At 36.8% G+C, this 25,246-nt stretch overlaps 1 protein-coding gene across 1 annotated transcript; it reads left to right on the forward strand.

Moving 5' to 3' along the window:
* The first annotated feature begins 20,162 nt into the window (after positions 1-20,162).
* On the forward strand, positions 20,163-22,059 carry LOC105836530. Its single transcript, XM_028191161.2, has 3 exons — positions 20,163-21,430; positions 21,491-21,771; positions 21,941-22,059. The coding sequence occupies exons 1-3, from the start codon at positions 20,163-20,165 to the stop codon at positions 22,057-22,059; spliced, it is 1,668 nt and encodes a 555-aa protein (XP_028046962.2).
* The last annotated feature ends 3,187 nt before the right edge of the window (positions 22,060-25,246 follow it).

Raw genomic sequence — 25,246 nt, forward strand, 5'->3', positions numbered from 1 at the left:
AAAAACTTTTTAGATACAGAATCAATTTTTATTTTGATAAGAACAAGTTCTATTTTATGATTTATTGGAATTTTGAAGTTAACAAGAACCGGATCTAAAGTTTTAGAACATACTATTGCAACACCGCCACCAGTAATATCGTTTGGTCTATCGATTCTAAAAGTAATATAATTTTTGAAATAGAAATAATCCTTAGGTCTAAGCCAAGTCTCCTGTAAACATATAATATCGTAATTTAATACAATATTAGAAATCTCTGAAAATTTGCCGTGGGCACCTCTGCAATTCCATTGAACTATTTTAAGATTCATTTTTAAAGTAAGAAACAGGAGACCAATTCCATATAAATAAACAAATAAACAAGCAAATCATTGGAAAATTATTTTAGAAGATAAGATTTTGTAATGTAAAAATTATATAAATAATCCAGTATTTCATCTTTCAAACGAGAGGAATTTTTATTTTCTTTAGTTAACATATATATATCATTTAAGATTATACCAATAATAGGATTTTCTCTAAAATTACTTAAATTGTTAGATTAATTAGGATCAGATTTATTACTTGATTGAATATGAGTAAATTCATTCATTAGATTTGAATTTAAATATTCAGTTTGATTATAATTTTGATGAGTTAGAGACAAATCTAAAAGCTCTTTCCGTTGTGATTGAGAACATTGATTAATTTTAAAGGGTATCTGATGATAACTATTTCTAGGTGAAAAAGACATATGTTGGCTAATTGAAGGGTCACTATTAAATCTTGTTCTCTTGAGTCTACTAATAGTATTTAAATTAAAAAGACTTGAATCATTTATTGGACCGCGTTTTAGGGGTTGTCTTTCATTCAAAAGATTCAAAGGTTTAGGAGGATAGGCATTTATACTCGATGATTGAGTAGATTTTGGTGTATCAATAGACCATCCTCTAAATGCAGAGGATTTAAAGATGTTTCGAATCATCAATGTAGATGTTATATTTTTTTATTTCATTAATCTATTTGCCTGAAATTTGTCAACATTACAATAAGCCATTATTGTATTGATCATCTCAAACCTGTGGAAAACAGGGCATGAAGTATCGAAAGAGCGGTGTCTACCGTCACAATTGACACATCTCAATGTCAAACTAAAACATTCCTCCGATTTATGCTTATCGCCACACCTGGAGCAAGTTATACTACCTCTACAAGCGAGAGCCGAGTGGCCCCATCTGGAGCATTTAAGACATTTCTTCACTCTATTGACAAAAGGTGAGGTGGGACACCTCACCCTCCAAATATATAAGAACTCCGGAAGAAGTGGAGATTCGAACCAAACCTTTATCGAAAAAGAATTCCTAAATAATTCCGGATTTTTTGGGTCTCTGAATTTAAGTCTCTCTATTTTGTGAATTGGAATAGGATTATCTAACCAGGTAATTCCATCATAAGTATCCTGAACAGTAAGATCTATATCCACATTACGGACTATGGCTGTTCTAAATATATATAAGTCTGGAATATAGGCGACAGAGCCTTCAAATGATTCACTTGCCGAGTCAACGAATTTATTGGCTTCTTCAAAGGACTTAAAGTTAATTTTTGTAATGTTTCTTCCTAGTCTTTTTATTTTTAGTATATTTTCAAATTTGGAACAAAGTCTTTTTCTAATAGCCATTGGATGAAGATTACCAATGCTTAAATTGGAAGATTCATTATTTGGTATGCTTTCCAAATGTACCGAATAAGGAGAAAGGTGCAATTGTTTATATCTATTAGCTTTTTGAGATTCTATAAATCTTAAACGAGCCGCTATATTAAATTGATCTGGAAGACGTGGCTCTGTTTGATTCTGAGTAGATGGGTTAACAGCAGAGTCATTTAAAACCATATTAGTATGTTCATCATTAATAACTATCAATAGATCCTGGTTCGAAGGAGCATCAGTCTTATTTGATATATTATCCATAGAATCCGTTGATAATTTTTCCTGTTCAGGAGAAGATCCCCCCTGTTCCATTAGGTCGGTCACAAGTACATTCTTACCATCATTTTTACTGTTAGAACTCGAAGGATTTGTATCATATGGTTTAATATTTGTAGCCGGAAATTTTTTATTTTTATGTTTACCCATACTTGAGGCGTTAATGTATAAAGAAATCAGAATAATAAATATAGTTGATCAATAAGGTATTGTTAAATAAATTTAAGTTTGTAGTAAATCGCTGTATTTAATTAACACTCAGTTTAATTGTTAGATTAGGTAAAATTTTTAAATTGAAAGATATATTATCAGATATTTCTCTAATTAGTTTACTTTAGCATATCGAGTAATAAAGTTTTTAAGAAATAACGAAAATAGAGTGTTTATTATATAAGTTCTACACAATTTTGGGTTACAAATTAATTAAGTTATGGATTTGATATGGGTGGAGCATTAATAAGAAATTACAAATAATATTTATCTAAAAGTACAGCAATACCACTCTAAAAGTCTAGAAGAATGTAATTTGAAACTGGAAAGTCAACACAGGTATTTATCCCGTGAAGTTGGAATGTGTTTTGAATTTATAGAATACAAGGTTAATTCTAAAATATTTCAATGATTTTTGGGAGGAATATATATGCTTAAATAAGGATACTAATAATATCTTAAATCATATTGTAAATCCAACATTAATAATTCTAAAAAAGAAAACTTTTAAGAATAATGATCGCCACGCAGTACCAAAGTATAAGTATAGATAAGGAGATCCTGAAGCATTATACTGCTATCCTTTAATAATTAATGAATTACCTATATTAGATAATAAACTTTCAACTTAAGGAGATATATATACCGTGTGGATACCAAACACAATTAAACAATAAATCCAATATAATATGTACAACTTTAACGAAACAGTATGCAAAATTAATTAATATATTCTCAAATAACATAGAACAATGATGAATTATATGAGAATAAAGAATCCATAATTATAAGAACGAATAATGTACATGTACATCAAACATTCAGAGTTTAAGATACACAAAAACTCGGGGCAAATTCCTTTCAACAGCAAAACAGATAAAGCCAAGGAATGTCAGAGTTATTAGAACCAACAGAGGAACAGAGGAACTTATTAGCAATAAATTTTAGCTTATCAAATATTTAATATATCTTAATCAATTAAATTCAACAATCTGTTAGATTTTTAATCAATATATACTAAGAAAAGAGATCACCAATTAAATAACAGAATACATTTTAAGATTAATAATTACATGAATAAATTTTACATAAAAATATAATCAAAAATGAAAATGAAAATATTGCCAAGTTTCAAATTAACTAGAATGGAAATTTATTCAAAAATACAAGCAGCATGCTAGCAATTAAATATATCCAAATCCATAATAGAACTCACCCACCTGAGGCAGAACAAGAATCATAGTATTCTCAGAAATAAGCTTTTCTCCATTTAAATGTCTTGGATATTAAATATTAAGGCAGCTCAGCAGATTCTTTGTTTAAAGCCATGTGGTTGTTGGAATGGCGGATGTTAGTGCGTCGTAGTTTAAACTCGTAGTTAAATCTCGAAGTTTGATTCTGTCCAATTTTCTGATCAGGTTGTAGCACGATAGATGAAATTTCCAAGGAAATATAGTTAGAGTTGCAAATGAAGCCGATCCTCCTCGAGAAATAAGTATAAGTATAAATGATATGCACAAAGGCGTATAAGAACTCAGTAAGGAGGATTCTACGTCCTATCGGATCGGCGGTCACGACGAGAATCTTTAAAGCAGTCCTACCGGCAGAACAATGTGGAAACAAACGATTGTAGCGACTTCTACCCCAGTCTGGTACAGCAAAGAACGCATAGGCGGGGGAGGGGCTCCGCCCTTCCCCCTGCACGCCCTCCCCTTAATTTTTCCTAACCTAACCCAAACATTTTAAAGTCGCTATGTGGTTAATGTAAAAACATTGGAAACGTACAGCGTGGAAAGTCGCAAACCCATGTGGTGCAGTGAATGCTTTGCGCGCGCACACACAGACACACACACACGGGGGAACCTTCGGCCCCCTTCCACACCCATCCCGTCCAAGTCGTTATGTGGACAACCTATGTGGACTTTACTTTGCTTGCAATGTATATAGGCAATCCATATGGGCAATCCATGTAGGTGCGGGAGGGGGGTCAAAGGTCCCCCTTGCACCCCCCCCCCCGTGTGTGTGTGTGTGTGTATGTGTGTGTGTGCGCGCGCGCGCGCAAAGCATTCACTGCACCACATGGGTTTGCGACTTTCCACGCTAAACGAGATGACCAGTTAATCTTAGGAACGCCCGCGCAACGGCGTTTGACCATAACATATATATGGTATTTATTAAACTTTTGTGTTGATAATTTTTTGTGTATAACTCAAAAACTAAGACCGAGCGGCGGTAACATGTATAGGGAAAAGTTGTTCAGAATGATGGCCTTGACAACATATTTGAAGGTCATCAAAATCGGTGAGGAATTGCTAATGTAAATAATTACCAAATTATTTCGAAAAAATGGTCAAAAAAATTAGTAGGTTACATATTTTTCGGGCTCCCCCGATTGATTATCGTTGTCGGAGTCACAACAAAGCTGTTTACCAAGAAAGTTATAAAAAAATATTCAGAAAAGTACCAATTGTAAATAATTACCAAAAAAATGAAGGTTCCTGGCCGACGGCTGTTCCTAACATTTTGCTATAGCCATATTGAATTTGTAATGTGAGAAATGACACGTTAATAACCTCATTTTTGCGCCTGTGCAACTTGCAAATAAATAAATTTGAATAAAATAACGCAGATCACTTTAATACATTTCTAAAATATAACGAATGCTAGTCCGTTTTCTTGATAGTCAATAATGCACAATCGTAGAATAAACGTGATAGGAGGCTTTTTAGAGAAGGATTTTTGTTATCGCAAAAAAAGAAAAATTTTTTTATGTGTATAATAATTACTACCTACATAGAATTTGGCATTCAGTGGATGTCCCGTGGACGTCCTTTAAACATCCATACCTTCATAAAACATCTGTCTCTATGGTGGAAGTCAGATAGACATCTATTAGGGATTCATATTAAACTTCCATAACTTTATGGGATGTTAACTTCCATGACGGAAGTTAGATAGACGTCTATTAGGGATCTAGTAGACTTCCATAGCTCTATGGGATATTTACTTTTATGATGGAAGTTAGATAGACGTCTACTAGGGATTTATTACACTTTCACAGCTCCACTTTACCTCCATAATCATAGACCTATGTCGAACATCTTGAAAAATATCAATTAGATGTTACGCGGATCATTAATAAGAGGCTTCACGGAGTCTCACTGGGCAGCTAATAACCGACATTTTGTGGACGATTAGTAAAGGCTTCACGGAGCTTCGATAGATGACTAACCGACGTTTTATGGAATTGAGGCTCCATGAAACCTTTACTAATGATTTACAAAACATCTGTTAGTCCTCTATTGAAGCGCTGTGGAACTATTACTAATGACCTTTATTATCCACCGCTACGTGGCGTATTCCTCATGAACAAAATACACTTTCTAGCTGTGGTGTAAGTTCTCGGCCGCCAGTATCAAAATGCTCTCGATGATGGGGGCATACATACAAGTCAAAAGCCGTGTTTATGCTGAAAACTTACACTACAACTTTCTAAGTAAATAAAAGGGGCTCGTCAAGAGCGTGAAAGGAAGTAAGATTTTGCCATCGACATACAATAGTAGACTGAACTATCAGTCTGCAAAAAAAATTGATAAAAATGAGAATAGAATAAGATCTTTTATTTAAGGAGGCATATTTGTTTAAATTTTTTCAAAAGTCGATTGTTATAACTTAAGTAATGTATAAACATCCCAAAATGATATCTAAAAGCAATTATAAGTAGCAATTTTTTTTAATGCTTCTCAGAGCTCAATTTTTAAAACACCTCAATTTTTGAAACACTTCCGAGCGCTCTAAAATGCACGAAACAGCCTCGGTCTGACGCGTAGCAATTTAGAGTGGTTTAGCATAGTCGGTACTTTTAATAGAGAAGCTAATATGGTCAGTACGGATAATATGGATACATATATCTAACAAAATACTGTCACTATTTAAAACAAAACCGATTCTTTTACATCAGTGCTTGAGCCTAGTTGCCCTTTTCGAGCCGATTCCCGAACGCGCCGCCTCCTATGCCCCCACTACCGCGCGCGGCCTTGACGGCCGAGCCGCCGATCTCGCCCGTATGCTTTGTCTCAGGAGCAGCTCTGTATAAGAAATAGTGCCCTGCACCACAAAATTCATTAAAATTACTTTAAGTAAATAATTTTTGTTTTTATAAACAAAAAAGTACTAACTTTTTTATTACTAATTTATTTCATATGTAGTATAACAATATGTAAAAACATAATATATAAATTAGAATTTTGACAATAGTTTAATTTCCACATCACCCGAGGTATTATTATTAATGCTTTTTTTTAAGTGGTTTTTTCAGTAGACCTAATCCACTAAAAGATGAAATATAATATATAGCTTGGCATTCTTCTAATTTTCCTGTCGTTTTTATATATCTTACAATATATAAAATTTTGTTTTCCTGCCAAGCTGTATATTATATTTCATCTTTTAGTGGATTAGGCCCACTGGGGAAACCACTTAAAAAAAAACGCATCAATAATAGTACCTCACGGGTAATGTGGAAAACTATTGTCAAAATTCTAATTTACATATTATGTTTTTACACATTGTTATACTACATAAAATAAATTAGTAATAAAAAAGTTAGTACTTTTTTGTTTATAAAAACAAAAATTATTTACTTAAAGTAATTTTAATGAATTTTGTGGTGCAGGGCACTATTTCTTATACAGAGCTGCTTCTGACAAGGGAACCTCGCAAACTCGAAAATTCTAATTTTAATGAAACTTGACATAAATGTAGAGGGGGTAAATACATGAATTTAGAAATTTATCGTAGCTGCCCATAAACGGTTTAAAGGGGTGAAACCACCCTTCAAAGATTGAGACATTTTTCGTTTTCTCGATATATCTCGTAAACTAAACAAAATATTAAAAAATCTTATACAAAAGTTTTACAATAAAACTTCTATCTAACTACAGTAATTAAATTAAAAAAAAAAATTTTTTTTTAAACAATTGTTTTTTAATTTTCGAAAAAAAAATTTTTTTTTCAAAATTTTATTAATGTAGTTAGATAGAGATATTGTTACCATAAAACTTTTGTATAAAATATTTTTTTATATCTCCAAAACTTTTCGAGATATATCGGAAAAAGCAAAAATCTGCTCTACACTATGCACTGAAAAAAGCATGAGAGAATGCGATAGCACCGCGACGGAGAGCGTTAAAAAATATTTTAAAGAAATTTTTTATTAAGGTTTATTTATGATATTGAATATAATATAAGATACTAAAAATATAATAAAATAAAGTAATATAAAATAATAATATTTTGTATAATATAATATATAATAATAATATATAATAATAATATAATATAATATATAATAATATATAATAATATAATAATATATAATAATGTCGCACGTGAATGCATGCTGATGTGAGTGAGAGAAAGCGTAAATAATATTAATATAATATAGTAATATAATAATATAATATAATATAAAATATTTATATCCAGACTTCTTGGTCCGGATCCATTAGCGATGACATGCCAAAGAGTCGACGCAGATCGATGATATGCCAATCCAAATCGGCCATATGATTTGTCAATTAAAGCATTATTTCGCTCTCTGTCGATCTTGCAAAAGTATCGCGTCCAAAATCTTTTTCTTATATTGATAAATCCATGTGGATGTTATAGAGATATATCCATGTCTAGATACAAAATTAACATATTTTAGTGTGGCATTATACATTAAACAACAATATACTTTGAATCAGGGTAATGAAAATGCAAATTAAAAAATAATGCATTACTTATTAATTTTTTAATAAGTAATTATTTCTTTACTCATTAATTATTAAAACAATAATACGTAATGAAAAAAATCGCATTACTTATTTCAAAAGTAATGCGTAATGAAAAATATCGCATTACTTAATTCCAGTGTTGTAATAGATCATTAAATAAATAATCTAAATCAGATCAAGATCTTTATCAAAATATTAAATCTAGATCAGATCACAGATCATTTTTCATACATTTGATCTAGATCATATGTTCGAGACTATAACAACTACTTTAGAGTAGTTTTAACATTTCCTTTTTATTGGCTCTGTTTTATCCGCGAGTAGTGAGAGCTCCTGACAGCCATCGAGCTTCTTGTAGTTCATTTCTTCGACGCATCGAGTTGCGCGGCGCTGTCACTAGCTCCTCACGCGCGCGATTTTCGTTTGCTCGCATCGCCGGTAACTATGCATCTTGGTAACTATGCAAATAAACATGCCCAAAAAAGGGCACGTCCAAATCAATGCCCAAATAAGTCTCGACATCGGTTCCCTACCGCCCCTTTTTTCGCCTCCGATCGTGATTGTTTTACAATGCCAAATTCGCCAGTCTCTCGCAGCCCGGCACCGAAATTAGATCGTCCAGCAGATCTCTCCCATCTTTCGCCGATCCTAGCTGCGGGGATTCACTTCCGCTTCTTCAGTCGCGCAGTGATAGTGCGCGTTAATTATTTCTCCCGTCAACCAACGTTGATTAATTCTTCAGTTTTGTATTCGCGTGAATGTTGTGAGTGTATTACGTCCGTGCGCAGGTGACCGTATCTTTCCCGCGAACGTCCTCCGCCTCGCGTACAAGATCTCCGTCGGATCGCGCGCAAGATTTCCGGATTCACGAGGGCCTCGATTTCGAGGCTCTGCAAGATTTCCGCGTCGATTAGGCAGCGTAATATCAGGGCGTATCAAGATATCCGACACCTTGTAAAAGATACGGTTCGCCTCTCGCTTCGAACGTTCGTTTGTGAATAAATAATTAATTGTGAGTGATACCAACGCCTCCTTCTTATTCCTATCATCTCCCGTGAACCTCCCGCATTCCTGACCACTCACTTCGCGTCTCTATCGGGACGGATCCCGGCATTCCCTTCGTGCGATCGCGTTTACCCTACGCACGCGCAAACATCATAGATTACATTAATTTTGATCTAGATCGAAGATCGTTTCTTTTTTTTACTTGACAATTTGGTAGGAGTAGGAATCGAAGTTTTTTAAGCTTCTTTAATAGGCTTTTAGGAATGTCCCAGAAATCTTCTTTAATGAATCTGAACTAAGAAGTCTGGATATAAATATTTTATAGTATATTATATTATTATATTACTATATTATATTAATATTATTTACTCTTTCTCTCTCACTCACATCAGCATGCATGCACGTGCAACATTATTATATTATATTATTACATATTATTATATTATACAAAATATTATTATTTTATATTACTTTATTTTATTACATTTTTAGTATCTTATATTATATTTAATATCATAAATAAACCTTAATAAAAAATTTCTTTAAAATATTTTTTAACGCTCTCCGTCACGGTGATATCGCATTCTCTCATGCTTTTTTCAGTACATAGTGTAGAGCAGATTTTTGCTTTTTCCGATATATCTCGAAAATTATTGGAGATATCAAAAAATGTTTTATACGAAAGTTTTATGGTAACAATATCTCTATCTAACTACATTAATAAAATTTTGAAAAAAAATTTTTTTTCAAAAATTAAAAAACAATTGTTTAAAAAAAATTTTTTTTAAATTTAATTACTGTAGTTAGATAGAAGTACTTTTATTGTAAGACTTTTCTATAAAACATTTTTTAATATTTTGTTTAGTTTACGAGATATATCGAGAAAACGAAAAATGTCTCAATTTTTGAAGGGTGGTTTCACCCCTTTAAACCGTTTATGGGCAGCTACGATAAATTTCTAAATTCATGTATTTACCCCCTCTACATTTATGCCAAGTTTCATTAAAATCAGAATTTTCGAGTTCGCGAGGTTTTCTTGTGAGACAAAGCGTACGGGCGAGATCGGCGGCTCGGCCGTCAAGGCCGCGCGCGGTAGTGGGGGCACAGGAGGCGGCGCGTTCGGGAATCGGCTCAAAAAGGGCAACTAGGCTCAAGCACTGTTTTACATCTATTTCTATGGTGGCCTTATCACTCTCCCTGTTTTTTTTCGGCTTATTATGCGGTATCGCTACATTTATATGGCACGAATCGCCAAATAATATATAATATAATACTGGATAATTTTAAATATAAAATCTAATGAACAACACTTTGATGAATATAATCGTGAAGTTTTGACTCAAAGTATTGATTACACAAGCACACAAAAAAGTGGTTGATCCGGCGGACCAGACTAGTCCATCCTTATGTATTTTGACTCGCTGAATCCAAATTCAAGGTCAGAATTGCTGAATTGGCTCATTTTTTCTAACCTCAAAAAAACACCTTGTAAAAACAGTTTGGGACACAAATGTATAATCCAGAGCGTGCAAGCTTACGTAACCACATTACCCGGGGAAAATTTAATACGTGTCAATGACAAGTCTGAGCTTCTGTGAATGAATAGCGTAGAAAATTCAATCCCTTTTTTTATTATATATAACTCTTTTATTCTCGAAGGTTAAGATTAATGAATAAATTGAAACCTGGATGTTACAAGTCTGAGTGGAGACTATTTATCTGTTCTTCTAAAAGAAGCTTGAAAGCAGTGTTGCTGTATAATACTAATGTATATGCCTTCATTCCTGTAGCACACTCGATAGTGATAAAAGAAGAATACACAAACCTGAAAACAGTTCATGAAAAAATTAAATACACAGAACATAGCAAATTTGTAGGAATCTGAAAATTCTCACCATATTATTGGATCAACAATCAGGTTATACAAAAAATCCTTGCTTCCTATATGAATAGGATAAAAGAAATCGAACGAACCATTACATAAGAAAAGAATAACCGACGAAGACCTCTTTGCAACTTGGGTCTAAAAACATCATAAATAAACCGTTAGTTAAGCTTTCAAAAGTTTTTCTTCCATCTCTTCATATCAAATTGGGGCTTATAAAACAATGGGTGAAGTTCTGAATAAAAAAGGTGAATGCTACCGGTATTTACAAGAAAAATTTTTCAACAACTCTGATGCAAAACTGCGGGAAGAAATTTTCGATGGATCTCAAATGAGTGGATATAATTTGTCCACGTTCAAAATGGCCACGCGTAAATTTGATCACGTTCGAAATGGCTACGTTCGAAGTGGCCACGTTCGAAATGGCCACGTATGTTTTACTTGAGAATGCGCAGCGGTCATATCCTCATGCTTCTTAGGCACAAGCGCATGCTCTATCTAGCACAAGCCATGCAAAAAATGCATAAATATCAATTGAGAAACCCAGCAAAAAACGATAATGAATTCGACATCAATTCGATGTCGAATCGACATTGAAATAATGATTTCGATGTCGAATCGATGTTGATTTGATGTACTATTTCTCGCTGGGCCCAGCGAGAAACGGTAATGAATTCGACATCAATTCGACGTCTAATTGACATCGAAATGATGATTTTGATGTTGAATTGATGTCGATTCGATGTACTATTTCTCATTGTAGATATTTAAATATTTACATACGTATTTTAACGAGCATCTTGTTTTGCGTGGAAAGTCGCAAACCCATGTGGTGCAAAATTAATTAATGGCTTCTAAAATTAATTTAGTTAAGTTAAAAGTGTTATGTAAGTAAAAAACGAATATAATTAATATTATGTTAACATTATATTAATTAAAACTAAATTAAAAGTTAATTTTCTTTATTTTTAACTTTAAACTTTTTAATTAATTAATAAAAATTAAAAGATTAATAATTTTAACATAATAAATTTTAATATAATATAATAAAATATAAAGTATAAAAAATGATATAAAAATACGAAAAAAATTTTACATACACATTACATAAAACAAGATATTGACTGGAAAATAAAATTTATTATATCACATTTCATCCCCATAACAGATTAAGAGTTATAATCTATTTGTTGGGTTATCTAATGGTTTCTTATCTCTTGTATGTCGAATCGATATCAAATCGATATTGGACAAAAACATGCAAAAAATGTTGAAAATCTTAAAAAAGGATTGTATCGCATTGCTACTGCTACTAACAAGTACTCTTTGCACCTTTATCATGACAACAAAATAATTTCAAAGTATTTGACATTTCGATGTTCAGCAATCGGCAAAATGGTGATCAATGAAATTTGATTGAATCGATATCGATCTACCATTTCTCACTGGGTCTGGATTATACATTTATGATCCAAACTGCTTTTACAAGGTGTTTTTTGAGGTTAGGAAAGAATGAGCCAATTCAGCAATTCTGACTTTGGATTCGGATTCAGCGAGTAAAAACACATAAGGATAGACTAGTTTAATCCGCCGGACCAACATAAAAAATTTTTTTTTTGAGGTTAGGAAAAAATGATTTAATTCAGCAAATCTGACCTTGGATTTGGATTCAGCGGGTCAAAATATGGTAATTATTTACATTAGTGATTCCTTACCGATTTTGATGATTTTCAAATATGTTGTCAAGGTCATCATTCTGAACAACTTTTCCCTATACATGTTACCGCCGCTCGACTTTAGTTTTCGAGTTATACACAAAAAATTATTAACACAAAAGTTTAATAAATACCATACTTTTTTAATTTGCACTAGAATGTTTTAGTAATACTTAAGGAGAGCTCATTCCTCACCGCACAAAACGAACGAATCTGGCAGAAAAAAGCGTCGCTCTGCTCTGCAAAAGGAGATATTAACAATTAAAGTTGATGAAAAAGTTCAATAAATGTTATTATTCTTAAAATTTAAAGCATGGAAATTCGCAAAGGGTTAAGTAGAGACCGCGTGGGCGGGGGGACGTTTCATAAATACGATATCAGTGCCTTACGTAAAATAAACGACATCCACGCTTGTACAATACCACATAGGTTTGCGACTTTTCATGCTATTCGTTTCCAATATTTTTGCATTAACCAAATAGCGACTTAAAAATGTTTGGATTAGGTTAGGAAAAATTACGGGGAGGAGGTGCAGGGGAAGGGGCGAAGTTTTTTCCCCGCCCACGCGTTTTCTGCTGTACCAAATTGGGGTAGAAGTTACTACAATCGTTTGTTTACACAGTGTGCTGTGCCACGGGAGCGGTGCACTTGCACACGGTTCAAATGAACACAGTGCATTTGGACACGGTGCTTTTGGACACGATATCTTGCGCACGGTTGAAATGATCACGGTGCATTTGCACACGGTGCATTTGAACACAAAAGAAATTTCATTAAAAATGTATACCAGTTATATGCACACGTAAAATTTGACCACCGATATTTGCACACGAAAAAATGCTCACCGTTCACTTAGACACGTAAAAGTTGCATACCATTTATTTGCACACCGCTCATTTGCTCACCATTCACTTGCACACCGTTCACTTGCCCACCACTCATTTGTACACCAAAAGTCGCAAACCCATGTGGTGCAGTGAATGCTTTACATACACACTCACACACACACGGGGAAGGGGTGCAAGGGGGGCTTTCGGTCCCCCTCCCGCACCCACCCCGTCTAAGTCGCTAACCCATGTACACATTACAAACGCAGCCACAATGTATGAATATTTAATATGCGTTTGATTGAACGGTGTGCAACTGAACAATGTGCAAATAAACGGTGTGCATCTTTCCGTGTGCAAATGATCAGCGCGCATCTTTTCGTGTGCAAATGATCAGTGTGCATCTTTCCGCGTACAAATGATCAGTGCGCATCTTTCCGTGTGCAAATGATCAGTGCGCATTTTTCCGTGTGCAAATGATCAGTGCGCATCTTTCCGTGTGCAAATGATCGGTGCGTATCTTTCCGTGTGCAAATGATCGGTGCGCATTTCTTGGTGTGCAAATGAGTGGTGGGCAAGTGAACAGTGAGCAAGTGAATGGTGTGCAAGTGAGCGGTGTGCAAATGAATGGTGTGCAACTTTTATGTGTCCAAGTGAATAGTGGGCATTTTTTCGTGTGCAAATATCCGGTAGTCAAATTTTACGTGTGCATATAACTGGTGTACATTTTTAATAAAATTTCTTTTGTGTCCAAATGTACAGTGTGCAAATGCACTGTGTACAAATGCATTGTGGTCATTTGAACCGTGTGCAAGATATCGTGTTCAAAAGCACCGTGTCCAAATGCACCGTGTCCATTTAAACCGTGTCCAAGTGAGTGCCACCTTTGTGCCACGGAGATAGAAGACCGGTTCTTTATCTAAAGCATTAATATTATGTATCGGATTTATAAAACTTTTTTTGTTGTAAACTCTTAAATAAATCACGAGCGACGGTTAAATTCTTTAAGGTCACTCAGGAGGGTGACCTTGACGACATGTTATGGTTATCGGAGCTACCCGGAAGTATCGTATTTATTAAATTTTTTTGTTAATAATTTTTTGTATATAACACAAAAACTAAAGGCCGAGCGGCGGTAACATGTATAGGGAAAAGTTGTTCAGAACGATGACCTTGACAACATATTTGAAGGTCATCAAAATCAGTGAGGAATCGCTAATTACGTAAATAATTACCCAAAATATATAAGGATAAACTAGTTTGGTCCGCCGGACCAACATTAAAAAAAAATTTTTATTTGAGGCTAGGAAATATAAGCTAACTTTGCAATTCTGATCTTGGATTCGGATTCAGCGGGTCAAAATACATAAGGATTAACTAGTCTGGTCTGCCGGACCAACCACTTTTTTTTGTGTGCCTGTGTTATTAACAAAATTATTGTATAAAATGTAAATGGATGGCCATATTATTACCTTCTCTTCTATTATCCAGAGATTATAGTTACTTTAATGTAGTATAGATGTATACACGAACGAGAGTTTTAACTCCGTTGTGTGGACGATCGCTCCAAAGATAATATCAAGTGGAAAGACAATTCTTGATATAATGACAGATATATCCTAGTGGCAAAATACATTGGCGGAATATTGGCAAATATTGGTTTTCTTTGGAACGCATTGGCCAATTTTTTCCCAATGTAGCGCCAATATTAGTTATACAATAAATATTGGTTATACAAGTATACAGCCAATATTGTACATTAATTGCATTTTAATATTGGGTTTATGTTGGAACACCATTGACCAAAATTTCCCAACATAATTTTAATATTGAATATAGAATAAATGTTAATGTACTTCCAATATTATATACAAATAATTATATGGTATTGCATTTACATGAAAAATACATTTGTCATGATTTTCCAGTAATAAGTGAATATTGATTACACAATAAATATTAATTAACTAGAAAAGGTGATTACCCCAATAAAACAGTTATGTGACATCCACATGGAATCCACGTAATTTACATGGATTACGTGGATACAGGTTTTTCTACAAGTTATCTACGTGAATGCAATGTTCTTTTTTCATCATTGCATCCAATTCTTTTATCTTTGAAATATTTATTAGATTTTTGTGAATATATCTGTTTAAAAATATTTATAGGGAATTTACATGGATATTTCGAGAAACGCTGCGCGCACGTCCGCCAGTTAGTGGATATTTTGAAAAATATCCATGTAAATTCCTTATAAATATTTTTAAACCTCAACAACATGTTGAGCGATACTCAATAATTAAAGTATCCATTCACGTCCCACCCCGAAATCCAGCCAGCGTTCTTCAGAATCACGTTTTTGTCTGACGATACCGTTGCATAGTTTTTCAATGTGTTGGTTGTTCCGACATTTCTGTTGCGATAAATCTCCGATAAATCACACCGTCGAACTCGTAATGAATCTCGTCAAATATGAACGCGACGCAATTATTTCCCAGTACCACCGAAAATCCCTCGGCTGGTTTGTTTATCGTTACCTTTCCATCGATGTACAGAAAACTTTCGAACAGCAACATGTACAGATCCTGTTGCCGTGTGGGTATTCGTATCTCGTCGCTGTGCCCGAACGTTGTATTGGCAAACGGGTTGTACGTGCAAGTCTCAATCTTGACAGAAGCGTCCGAAATGGCCACGTTCGAAATGGCCACGCGTAAATTTGACCACGTTCAAAATGGTCTCGTTCGAAATGGCCACGTATGTTTTACATAATTTCCAGTACAATACACATGGGTTAGCGACTTAGACGGGGTGGGTGCGGGAGGGGGCCTAAGGCCCCCCTTGCACTCCCCTTGTGTGTGTGTGTGTGTGTGTGTGTGTGTGTGTGTGCGCGCAAAGCTTTCTCTGCATCACATGGGTTTGCAACTTCCAACGCAAAATAAAAAAGAAATCATTCCAAACATGGCCGTTTCGAACGTAGCCATTACGAACATGGTAATTTTAAATGTGGCCATTCCGAACGTGGCCATTTCGGACGTGGCCGTTTTGGACGTGGTCGTTTCGAACGTGGCCGTTCTGAACGTGGCCATTTCGGACGTGGCCGTTTCGAAAGTGCGCAAATTGAACTTCGTGCGGACGTGGCCGTTTTGAAAGTGGGCAAATTGAACTCCGTGCAATGTTTTCCGTGGCCATTTAGAACGTGGTCAAATTTATGCGTGGCCATTTCGAACGTGGGCAAATTATATCCACTCGATCTTGACGATGCGATCATCGAAGATTGGTTCGTCTCCGATGTTTAGAATGTCAGTCATCGTTATCAAACGTTTCGTTACGCGAATCCCAAAGATTGTAAAAATTTAACGTTTGACGCTTTGAGCTTCTTTTTCTCGCGACAGCCGGATTGAATATTATTAAACGTCGTCACAATAGTATCGGATAATGTTGGAACGTCGACACTAGTGTGGAGATAACGTTATTTTTCGCGCGCTGCGATGTGTTTGGCACGACATCTCACGTTCACGTTATTGTTCACGTTCCACGCGAATAATGTTCACGTTCATTATGTTGATTGACGCGTCCGATTTGTGCCACTTTTATGGTAGCAGTACGCGCTTCGATGAGAATCCCAGCAGTGATCCTATGTTGTTGGGTTTACCAAAATGTATTCTGTAGGCGCATTTGATCTCGCATCTCATCGTATTATAGTTGGCGCAAAGCATTATCGGATACTCTCCGCCATCATCGTTGTCCCCACGCGTGACGTCATCGACTTTTTTACCGGAACAAGTTTTGTCGTGCTGCGGACGTTTTCACAAATTTGCGCGTTTCAAAAACTCATTTATAGCTCGCAGTTCACACGATCCCTCGAGAATCGTAATCTCCGCGTTGTCTTTGTCAAAGTAAAACGTATTGTTTAAGACATTTACGTTCGGTATCGTGTTATAAGTTTCAAAAATCGCTAGACCGAGTTCGTAGCCATCGTCACTCAAATCTATAGCCAGAAAATAGTGTGCCGCGAGAACGCTGCTCTTGCCGCTCAGTGTAAACGTCAGCGACATGGTGGTAGTAAAATACTGAATCTTTGCGGCACTAGCCCATCTTTTTAAATTCACACGCGTCGGAGAAACTGCAGGCAGAGTTGTCCACAAAAGGTCTAATCGTAGGTCTGTCAAGCTTCGCGACGCGGTTTCCCCTCTTTGCGTACGCCACCCAGGGAGTACCGGGGCCCGCTGTATCATCCAAATTTACAATATCACCCTCGTTTAGACGCGCGCCACTCGTCGGTAACGCATTACGCATGAACACCCTTGAAATATGGAATACGCGCGCATTTTTCCAATTGCGACAATTGTACGTTCGTCGTCACACCCGCAGGTAGTGTTAATGTTTCTTCGACGTTTTTTTTCTTCTGTACCCTTTTCCGTTTTTGTACGGTGCGAGATACAGTCCTTGTCCGCGTTTGTACGGGGCGAGATATAACCCGTGACTTTCCATCGCGCGATTGTGACGCTGCAACTCCTTGAGCTGACGTCACGCGGCTTTGTGATCGTTTACCGCCTTTGCCACACCGGCCGCTTCACCAGTCAAGGATCCGAGTCCATCCAATATTGGTAAAATTGGTAATGCACCGCTTCGTTTTGCAGCCTGAAGTATACGTTTTTTTCGTCGATTTTTTCATTGAATTCTTCTTTATACCCATACCGATCTCTCTCTTGGCTTTCATGGCTGCCTAGACAGCAGCAGCGGCTGCTCTTTCCCTGACAGGCGAATCTTTCGCGATTATTCATCTTAGCGCATTGTCCGCGATTATCTTGTCCGCCGCGTATCTGTCGGCGAGCTCGTTGCTCTGGGAGTGCATAATGTCGTGTTCACGACACGCCGCGTCGAGTGGATTTATACTTCGGTCACCTCTGCCCAATCGCTTTTTCAGCCGAAGACCGCAAAACTGCTAATCGGGAATATGTAGCTCAAAACGAAGAGCGTTTACCGTGCGATTCAGCAAATGACCACAGCTACTTTTTACGTTGATGTGCGTCCGCTGCCACAGTTGATTGTAATACTCGTAGCAGCGACGATAGCTTCGAACCTCTGAATCAGCTTTTATATGTTCCGGAAACCTGTCCAACACGTGTTTGATATAGTTGCCACACACACGTAGCAAAATAGGTTTCGGCACAAATTGTAACTGCTCGGCGCTTAATTCGAGTATATCGAAGAGATGTGACGGTATGAGGTACATGTTTGATACTGAGCGACGCGCGATTTTACGTGCTTATAAATAGTCTCGTGAAGTTAGCAAGTGATAACGCGGAGAAAGACTCCCTATACCGTCTTCCTCGTTACAGTCTTCCTCGTAAGTCTTTAAATATGCTTAAATTAAATAATTGATTACCGCTTAATTCACCGATGTGTTGCAATGTTACAAATTTTATATCTCTTCTTCCTGGAAATTATTTCAAATGTATGGTGACATGTTTTGTTCTGAATAAAGCAAACAAATATAAGAGATGTTAAACATACTTAAAACGGTTATACATATGTACATAAAAACTATTCTACATATACGTAAGGATGTTTAAAACAAATGTGAAATGAACGTGAAAAGTACGTGAGCGAACGTTAAACGAACGTTAAAAGTACGTGAACGAACGTGAAAGTTATGTGAACGAACGTGAAAGTTACGTGAACGAACGTGAAAGATATGTGAGCGAACATAAAACGAACGTTAAAAGTACGTGAACATACGTGAAAGTTACGTGAACAAACATGAAAGGTATGTGAACGAACGTGAAAAGTATGTGAGCGAAAGTGAAACAAACGTGAAAAGTACGTAAAAGAATGTGAACAAACGTGAAAGGTACATGAACAAATGTGAGAAGTAAGTGAATGAACGTCCAAGGTACGTAAACGAACGTGAAAAGTACGTGAGCGAACGTGAAATGAACGTTAAAAGTATGTTAATAACGTAAATAAAACGTTGAGTCCTTGCTGACTTTTTATGTTGTTGGCTGTACATAAAAAATACATATTAAATATAAACGCAAGTAGTAATAATAACTTTTTTTTATACGATAAAAAACATTACGTATATTAATTTACGTTGAATTATATTAATTTTATATTAATTTAGCAGTTGTCTTCAACAGAATCACCCATTAGTACGCACAGCGATAAGCCGCATCACGCCCGTGACCATTGATAAGCACAGCGTTCACGCCCAGCCATTGCAAGGTAGGGAAGACCGGGGTTAGAAGTGACACGGGTCAGTTGTCACAAAGTTTATATCTCACTTAAGAGATTGAGTAGCATATTTTTCTCTATAGTGTAGATTACTCCTATCGCGTTAGTCAGGTGTACGAAAAAACTCGTTGTAAAAACATCGCATGTGATATTTATGAGCACTTTATAAAAATTGGACGTGGTGAGTAAATTTTTCTTGCCTCTATTTTTGTTGTTCTGTTAATTTTTGGAATTACTAGTCGTAAAATCTCTTTGGTCATAAGAAATATTATAATTTTAGATAATTTTTTCTGTATTTAGTTAACCATCATTGCAACATAGGTTTTAAATATATTATTTATTCAAAATAACCATTTGGGATAAGTTGTTTCAAATGAGGTGGGATTAATTGTTACGTATTTCGTCAGCCGTCACGTGGCCTACGCGTGCGCATGATAGTGATCGCCGAACCTAACCAACTTATCCGTAGACTGCCGTAGAGTAAGCAATTATAATCACAAATAGTGTTTTAGACAGATTCTTGTTGTTTTCTCCATGGTTCGAAAATACAAAAGAAAAACAGCTAGAGGTACAATTCTACCTGATATTATGCTTAAAGCTGTCAAAGCTGTAAAGATAAATAACCTATCAATCCGACAAGCTGCTTTAGATTTCGATATCAATTATCGTACATTAGCTCGCTATTGCAAGAAGATTCCAGAGGAGGAATATCAATGTGAAGATATTACTGCTCCAACGATTTCTGTGAGTTATGTTAAAAGTAGAAACATTTTTACTGAGTCTCAAGAACAAGGATTGGTAAATTACATTCTACGTGCCTCGGATATTTATTTTGGTCTCTCTCCCAAAGAAATCAGAGTTTTGGCTTATAATCTAGCTCGCAATAATTCAATTAAAGTACCTGCATCCTGGATTGAAAATAAAATGGCAGGAGAAGATTGGTTCAGCTCACTGATAAAACGTCACAATAACATTTCCATACGAAAAGAAGCCACAAGTAAAGCAAGAGTGACAAGTTTCAACAGAACTAATGCTGACTTATTTTTTCAAAATTTGGAAACAGTAATGTCTCGTCATCATTTTCAACCTCAAGATATTTGGAATATGGACGAAACAGGTATAACAACTGTCCAAGTACCAGATAGAATAGTTGCACGGAAAGGTCATAAGCAAGTTGGAAGCATTGTTTCGGCTGAAACGTGGAACTTTAATCATTATGGCTTGTGCTATATCTACAATAGGAAATCACATACCACAAGCTTTTTTGTGTTTCCTCGTGTACATTTTAAAGATTATTTTATTGCGTCTGCTCCACCTGGATTAAGCGGCACTGCAAATAGATCGGGTTGGATGCAAGAAGACAACTTTAAGCAATTTTTTAAACATTTCCATGTTCATGCAAAATGCTCGACTGAAAAACCAGTTCTATTGCTGTTGGACAACCATAGTTCACATCTCAGTATTGAGAGTTTAAACTACGCAAAAGAAAATGGAATTGTGATGTTATCCTTTCCACCGCATTGTTCACACAAGTTACAACCTCTGGATAGGACAGTATTTGGACCCTTTAAAAAATATGTAAACTCTGCTTGTGATGCTTGGATATTAAACAACCCAAACCACACGACGAATATCTACAATATTCCTGAAGTTGTTGCTGTTGCTTATCCTCTTACCATGACACCAACAAATATTCAAGCAGGTTTTAAATGTCTGGCATATTTCCTTATAATAAACATTTTTTCTGATTTGGATTTCGCACCAAGTTTTATTACTGATAGGCCACCAGTTAAAGAAAATAAGTAAATATAAAGCATTAATTCAATAATATTATATTAGTATAATAATGTAATTATTTGCAGAAATAATGACGAACAGCAAGCCATGACAGAACATATAATGGATGTAGGAGGAATCAGTTCTTCAGAGCGCCATGTCGCCCAATCGTTTTCTAAAAGGTCAGACGAAGGTTTTGAAATATTAAGCCCTCAAGATCTCCGTCATTTTCCTAAAGCTGGTCCACGAAAAAATTTTCGTAAGTGCGCAAGAAAACGAGTAACAGCAATTCTTACTGATACACCAGTGAAGAGAAAATTGGAGCTCGAAAAAATAGAAAGTAAGGAGAACAGAAGAAAAGGGAAAGGTATAAAGAGACTATTTGAAGAAAATAATAAAGATACCAAAACTAATTATGCTAAAAAATCTAAAGAATTTAAACAAATCATGAAACATAGAAAGGTTAAAAAAGAAACAATAGCTCTTAAAGAAAAGGAATGTTTCTGTTTAGTTTGTATGAAATCTTATTGTAACAGTAAGTCTAAAGAGAAATGGGTCCAATGCATTCAATGTAAAGGATGGTCTCATGAAGTATGTGTTTCTGATGTATCACATTGTAACTGTTGAATCCTGTATGTCTATTGGCTGCGGATAGCCGCGGGATTCAGGGTCCGGCGGCGGGCTCGAATAAATGAGAAGACGGTGTGTTCGGTAATACTATGGATTTATTCTGTAATAAGCCTACGTTCTAATATATACATTTCCCTACGCTAATATGTACAGTATGGTCCTCGTAATGCGAGGCGTGTGTGATACGCTGGCGACTGTGTCGCGGTGTGTCTACGCACGCTGAGTTTCGGTGCCCTGATTGGCTACGGCGGCGGTGCGTGTGATCGGTGTCGGCTTAATGCCTCGGTAGGCTGCGGCGGCGCGCGCGCCGGTCGGTCGGCGCGGTGATTGGCGGCGGGTGCGGTATCGGCGGCAGCGGTGCGGTGTTGCGCGGCGGCCCTAAGGCCTAACGCTAGCGGCGCAGTGAATCGGCGCGGTCGTCGGCACGGTGCCCGGTGTCAGCTGTTCGGCGCATCAGCTGTTCGCTCGTCGGCGTTGTTGTCACCACGCGTGGTGACCGGTCGCGGAGTCGGTTCCTCCTCAGTGCGGAGTCCCCGGGTCGGGACGACGGCGACCGCTCAGTGCGCGGCCGAGAGCTCGGGTACGGAGCGTGGCGGTGTGCGGCCCCTCAATACGCGGCCAGGAAGGCACTCACTGCGTGCCCGGGTAGGATCGCTAGGTTATGTGACGGCGCTCAATATGCGCTCGAGGATGCCTGGCTCAGTACACCAGGAGGAACGGTCTGCTCACTTCGCAGGCCGGGGAAGCTTTGTCTTCCGTCGCGAGTGGAGGGCTTATATACCCTCCACTCGGTGGTGAGGGAAAGAGAGAAGAGCGGAGGGAGCGAGCGAGGTAGGGGTAACGGCCTTACCTCCGTTCAAGCGGTAGTGGAGGAACGGCTCGTTACAACATTATATATGCCACAACTGCGAGTCTGCATGAACTCTTACAGCTCAAAGTTATTACAAAGTTTATGAGTCTTCTATTTACCCAAGTTTATGAAAGTTAGAAAATTTATAAGAATTGTTTTTTTATTTACTCTGGTTGTAAGTTTATAAAAGTTAATATTATAAAGTTTATAAAAATTATTCTTTTATTTACTCAATGTTTATGAGAGTATTGCAAAATTTTTAATTTTTTATTCAATGATTGTTTAATTCATGCTGCAATTATTATTATATATAAGTTAAGCTATAAAATATAAGTATAAGCTATAAAATAGTAATAGTATAAGCTATAAAAAACTGTCACTAACTTTAATAAAATATTAAAACAGGAACTACTTGTCCTTTGTCATATGTTTTTTCTATATGAAAGATACGTGACTACTAACCCAGAATCGTGTGACAACCAACCCTGGATATGGGGTAAGTCGTCACATTTGCACGACTTTACTTGGAAATAAATAACTTTTTTGTGTATAAATATAGAGTGTATAGAGGTCTAATATATTTGTTCTTGTACCTATAGGATGTAGCTACATTTTATAGTAATATATTATATTAATAAACATTTTTTTAAAATCAATATTTGAAAAGTGTGACAACCATCCTCGGTCTCCTATAACGTCACGCCCGCGCGGCCATTGATACACGCTGCGAAGAGCTTGTCTTCTTTCTTTGCGCGGCCATTGATACGCGCCGCGACGATCTTATCTTTTTTCTTTGCGCTTTCTCTATCCGTACGCTGCATTCACACACACACGCACATATACTCTTATACATAAAGCATACGCTATACTCACCCACCTATAAATAGGGCGTTCGATTCCACCATATAATCAGATTTCGAAAACATGAGATTCGTGCGACACCCGTTGACGATATGCGTTACGAAATACGATGACAAGTTACGACTAATGGGGGATGACGGAGAGAGGCGCAAGCATGGCGCGATGCTGCCTACTATCATACGCGCGATCACTTGCGGCCTATCAAATTGCGGTAAAACCAACATTATGATACAGTTGTTGGAATGCCCGCACGGTGTACGTTTCGAGAATGTGTACGTGTACTCGAAATCTTTGAACAGCTGAAATATCGATATTTGAAGAATTTGTTGAGATTAATGAATGAAATCAACTATTTTATGTTCTCCAATAACTATGATGTCATTCCGCTGAGCGAACGCGTCCAAACTCAATTTTCGTCTTCGACGATATTGCGACAAGAAGAATGCCGTGAGAGTATTTTGCGATGGGTCGGCACTCAAACGTCGACTGCATTTATCTTTGTCAGTCGTACACAAGAATATCTAAACATCTTATACGCGACAACGCAAACCTGCTGATTCTGTTTAAACAGGATGGTACTAACCTGAAGCACGTGTACAACGATCATGTTAATACCGATATGTCGTACGATGATTTTTGTGCGTTATGTCGCGATTGTTGGCAGCGCGATTATGGATTCCTGGTGATAGACAAGGACAGCTCGCTAATGCATGATACAGAAGAGGATTTAACGAGTACGCGGTTCCGCGAAGCGATTAGTCGTCGATACCTCGTCGAGAATGAACGATCGACGCTCTCTGTCAACATGATTGGGAATAACAATACGCGCGAGCGCGAGAAAATCGCGAAGAAGATGGAGAAAACGAGCGAATCGATTCGTAAAAAACATCGCGCTTTGAAGACCAGTAGGATCAAGAAGAATATCGCGGCGAAGAGACACTTCGAGCCGCTCATCTAGCCGCTGCAAAAGATCGTCGATAATTCCGGCGTCAACGCGATAAAAGACGAACCGCGTGTCGATGATGTAGGCGCCGAAATGTCGTTCACCCTGAAGGATGCGATGCAGAATAAGATACAGAAGAAACGAAAAGACATTTTGGTGGACCATGATTAAACAAATCAAGCAAATTGATGCGTCAAATGATGACGTATACGTCAAATGACGCGATAAATTTACCGTCGGTGCAGCATACGTCCAACGACGATGGATTTGTTAGCGATAACGTCCACACCACGTACGGTAGTACGGCTGTAATATGACTGTACAATCAACGATTGAAGCTCCAAAACCGTTAGACAAGGTTCTCGAGAACGTTTTTGAATCCACCGACAATTTGTTCGCGACAAACGTTCGAAATCGATTATAAACGTCAAAGGGTCTAGAAACATTATCCCGGTACTTGGGGCTGCTGGGTCAAAAGTACACCTCAGTGGTCGTGGTGAAGAAAAGAAAATTACGGATACCGTGTACGGCGTTCGTTTAGACAAGAATGTTGGGTAA

The sequence above is a fragment of the Monomorium pharaonis genome, chromosome 7 (assembly GCF_013373865.1).
Source record: "Monomorium pharaonis isolate MP-MQ-018 chromosome 7, ASM1337386v2, whole genome shotgun sequence".
NCBI classification, from domain to species: Eukaryota; Metazoa; Arthropoda; class Insecta; order Hymenoptera; family Formicidae; genus Monomorium; species Monomorium pharaonis.

Bases quoted from the DNA above. Each gene is read 5' to 3' on its own strand.
- LOC105836530 (XM_028191161.2), top strand. From the start codon at position 20,163: ATGGTTCGAAAATACAAAAGAAAAACAGCTAGAGGTACAATTCTACCT. The intron at 21,431-21,490 runs GTAAATATAAAG...AATTATTTGCAG, and splicing joins CCACCAGTTAAAGAAAATAA to AAATAATGACGAACAGCAAG. The intron at 21,772-21,940 runs GTATAAAGAGAC...TTATTGTAACAG, and splicing joins GAACAGAAGAAAAGGGAAAG to TAAGTCTAAAGAGAAATGGG.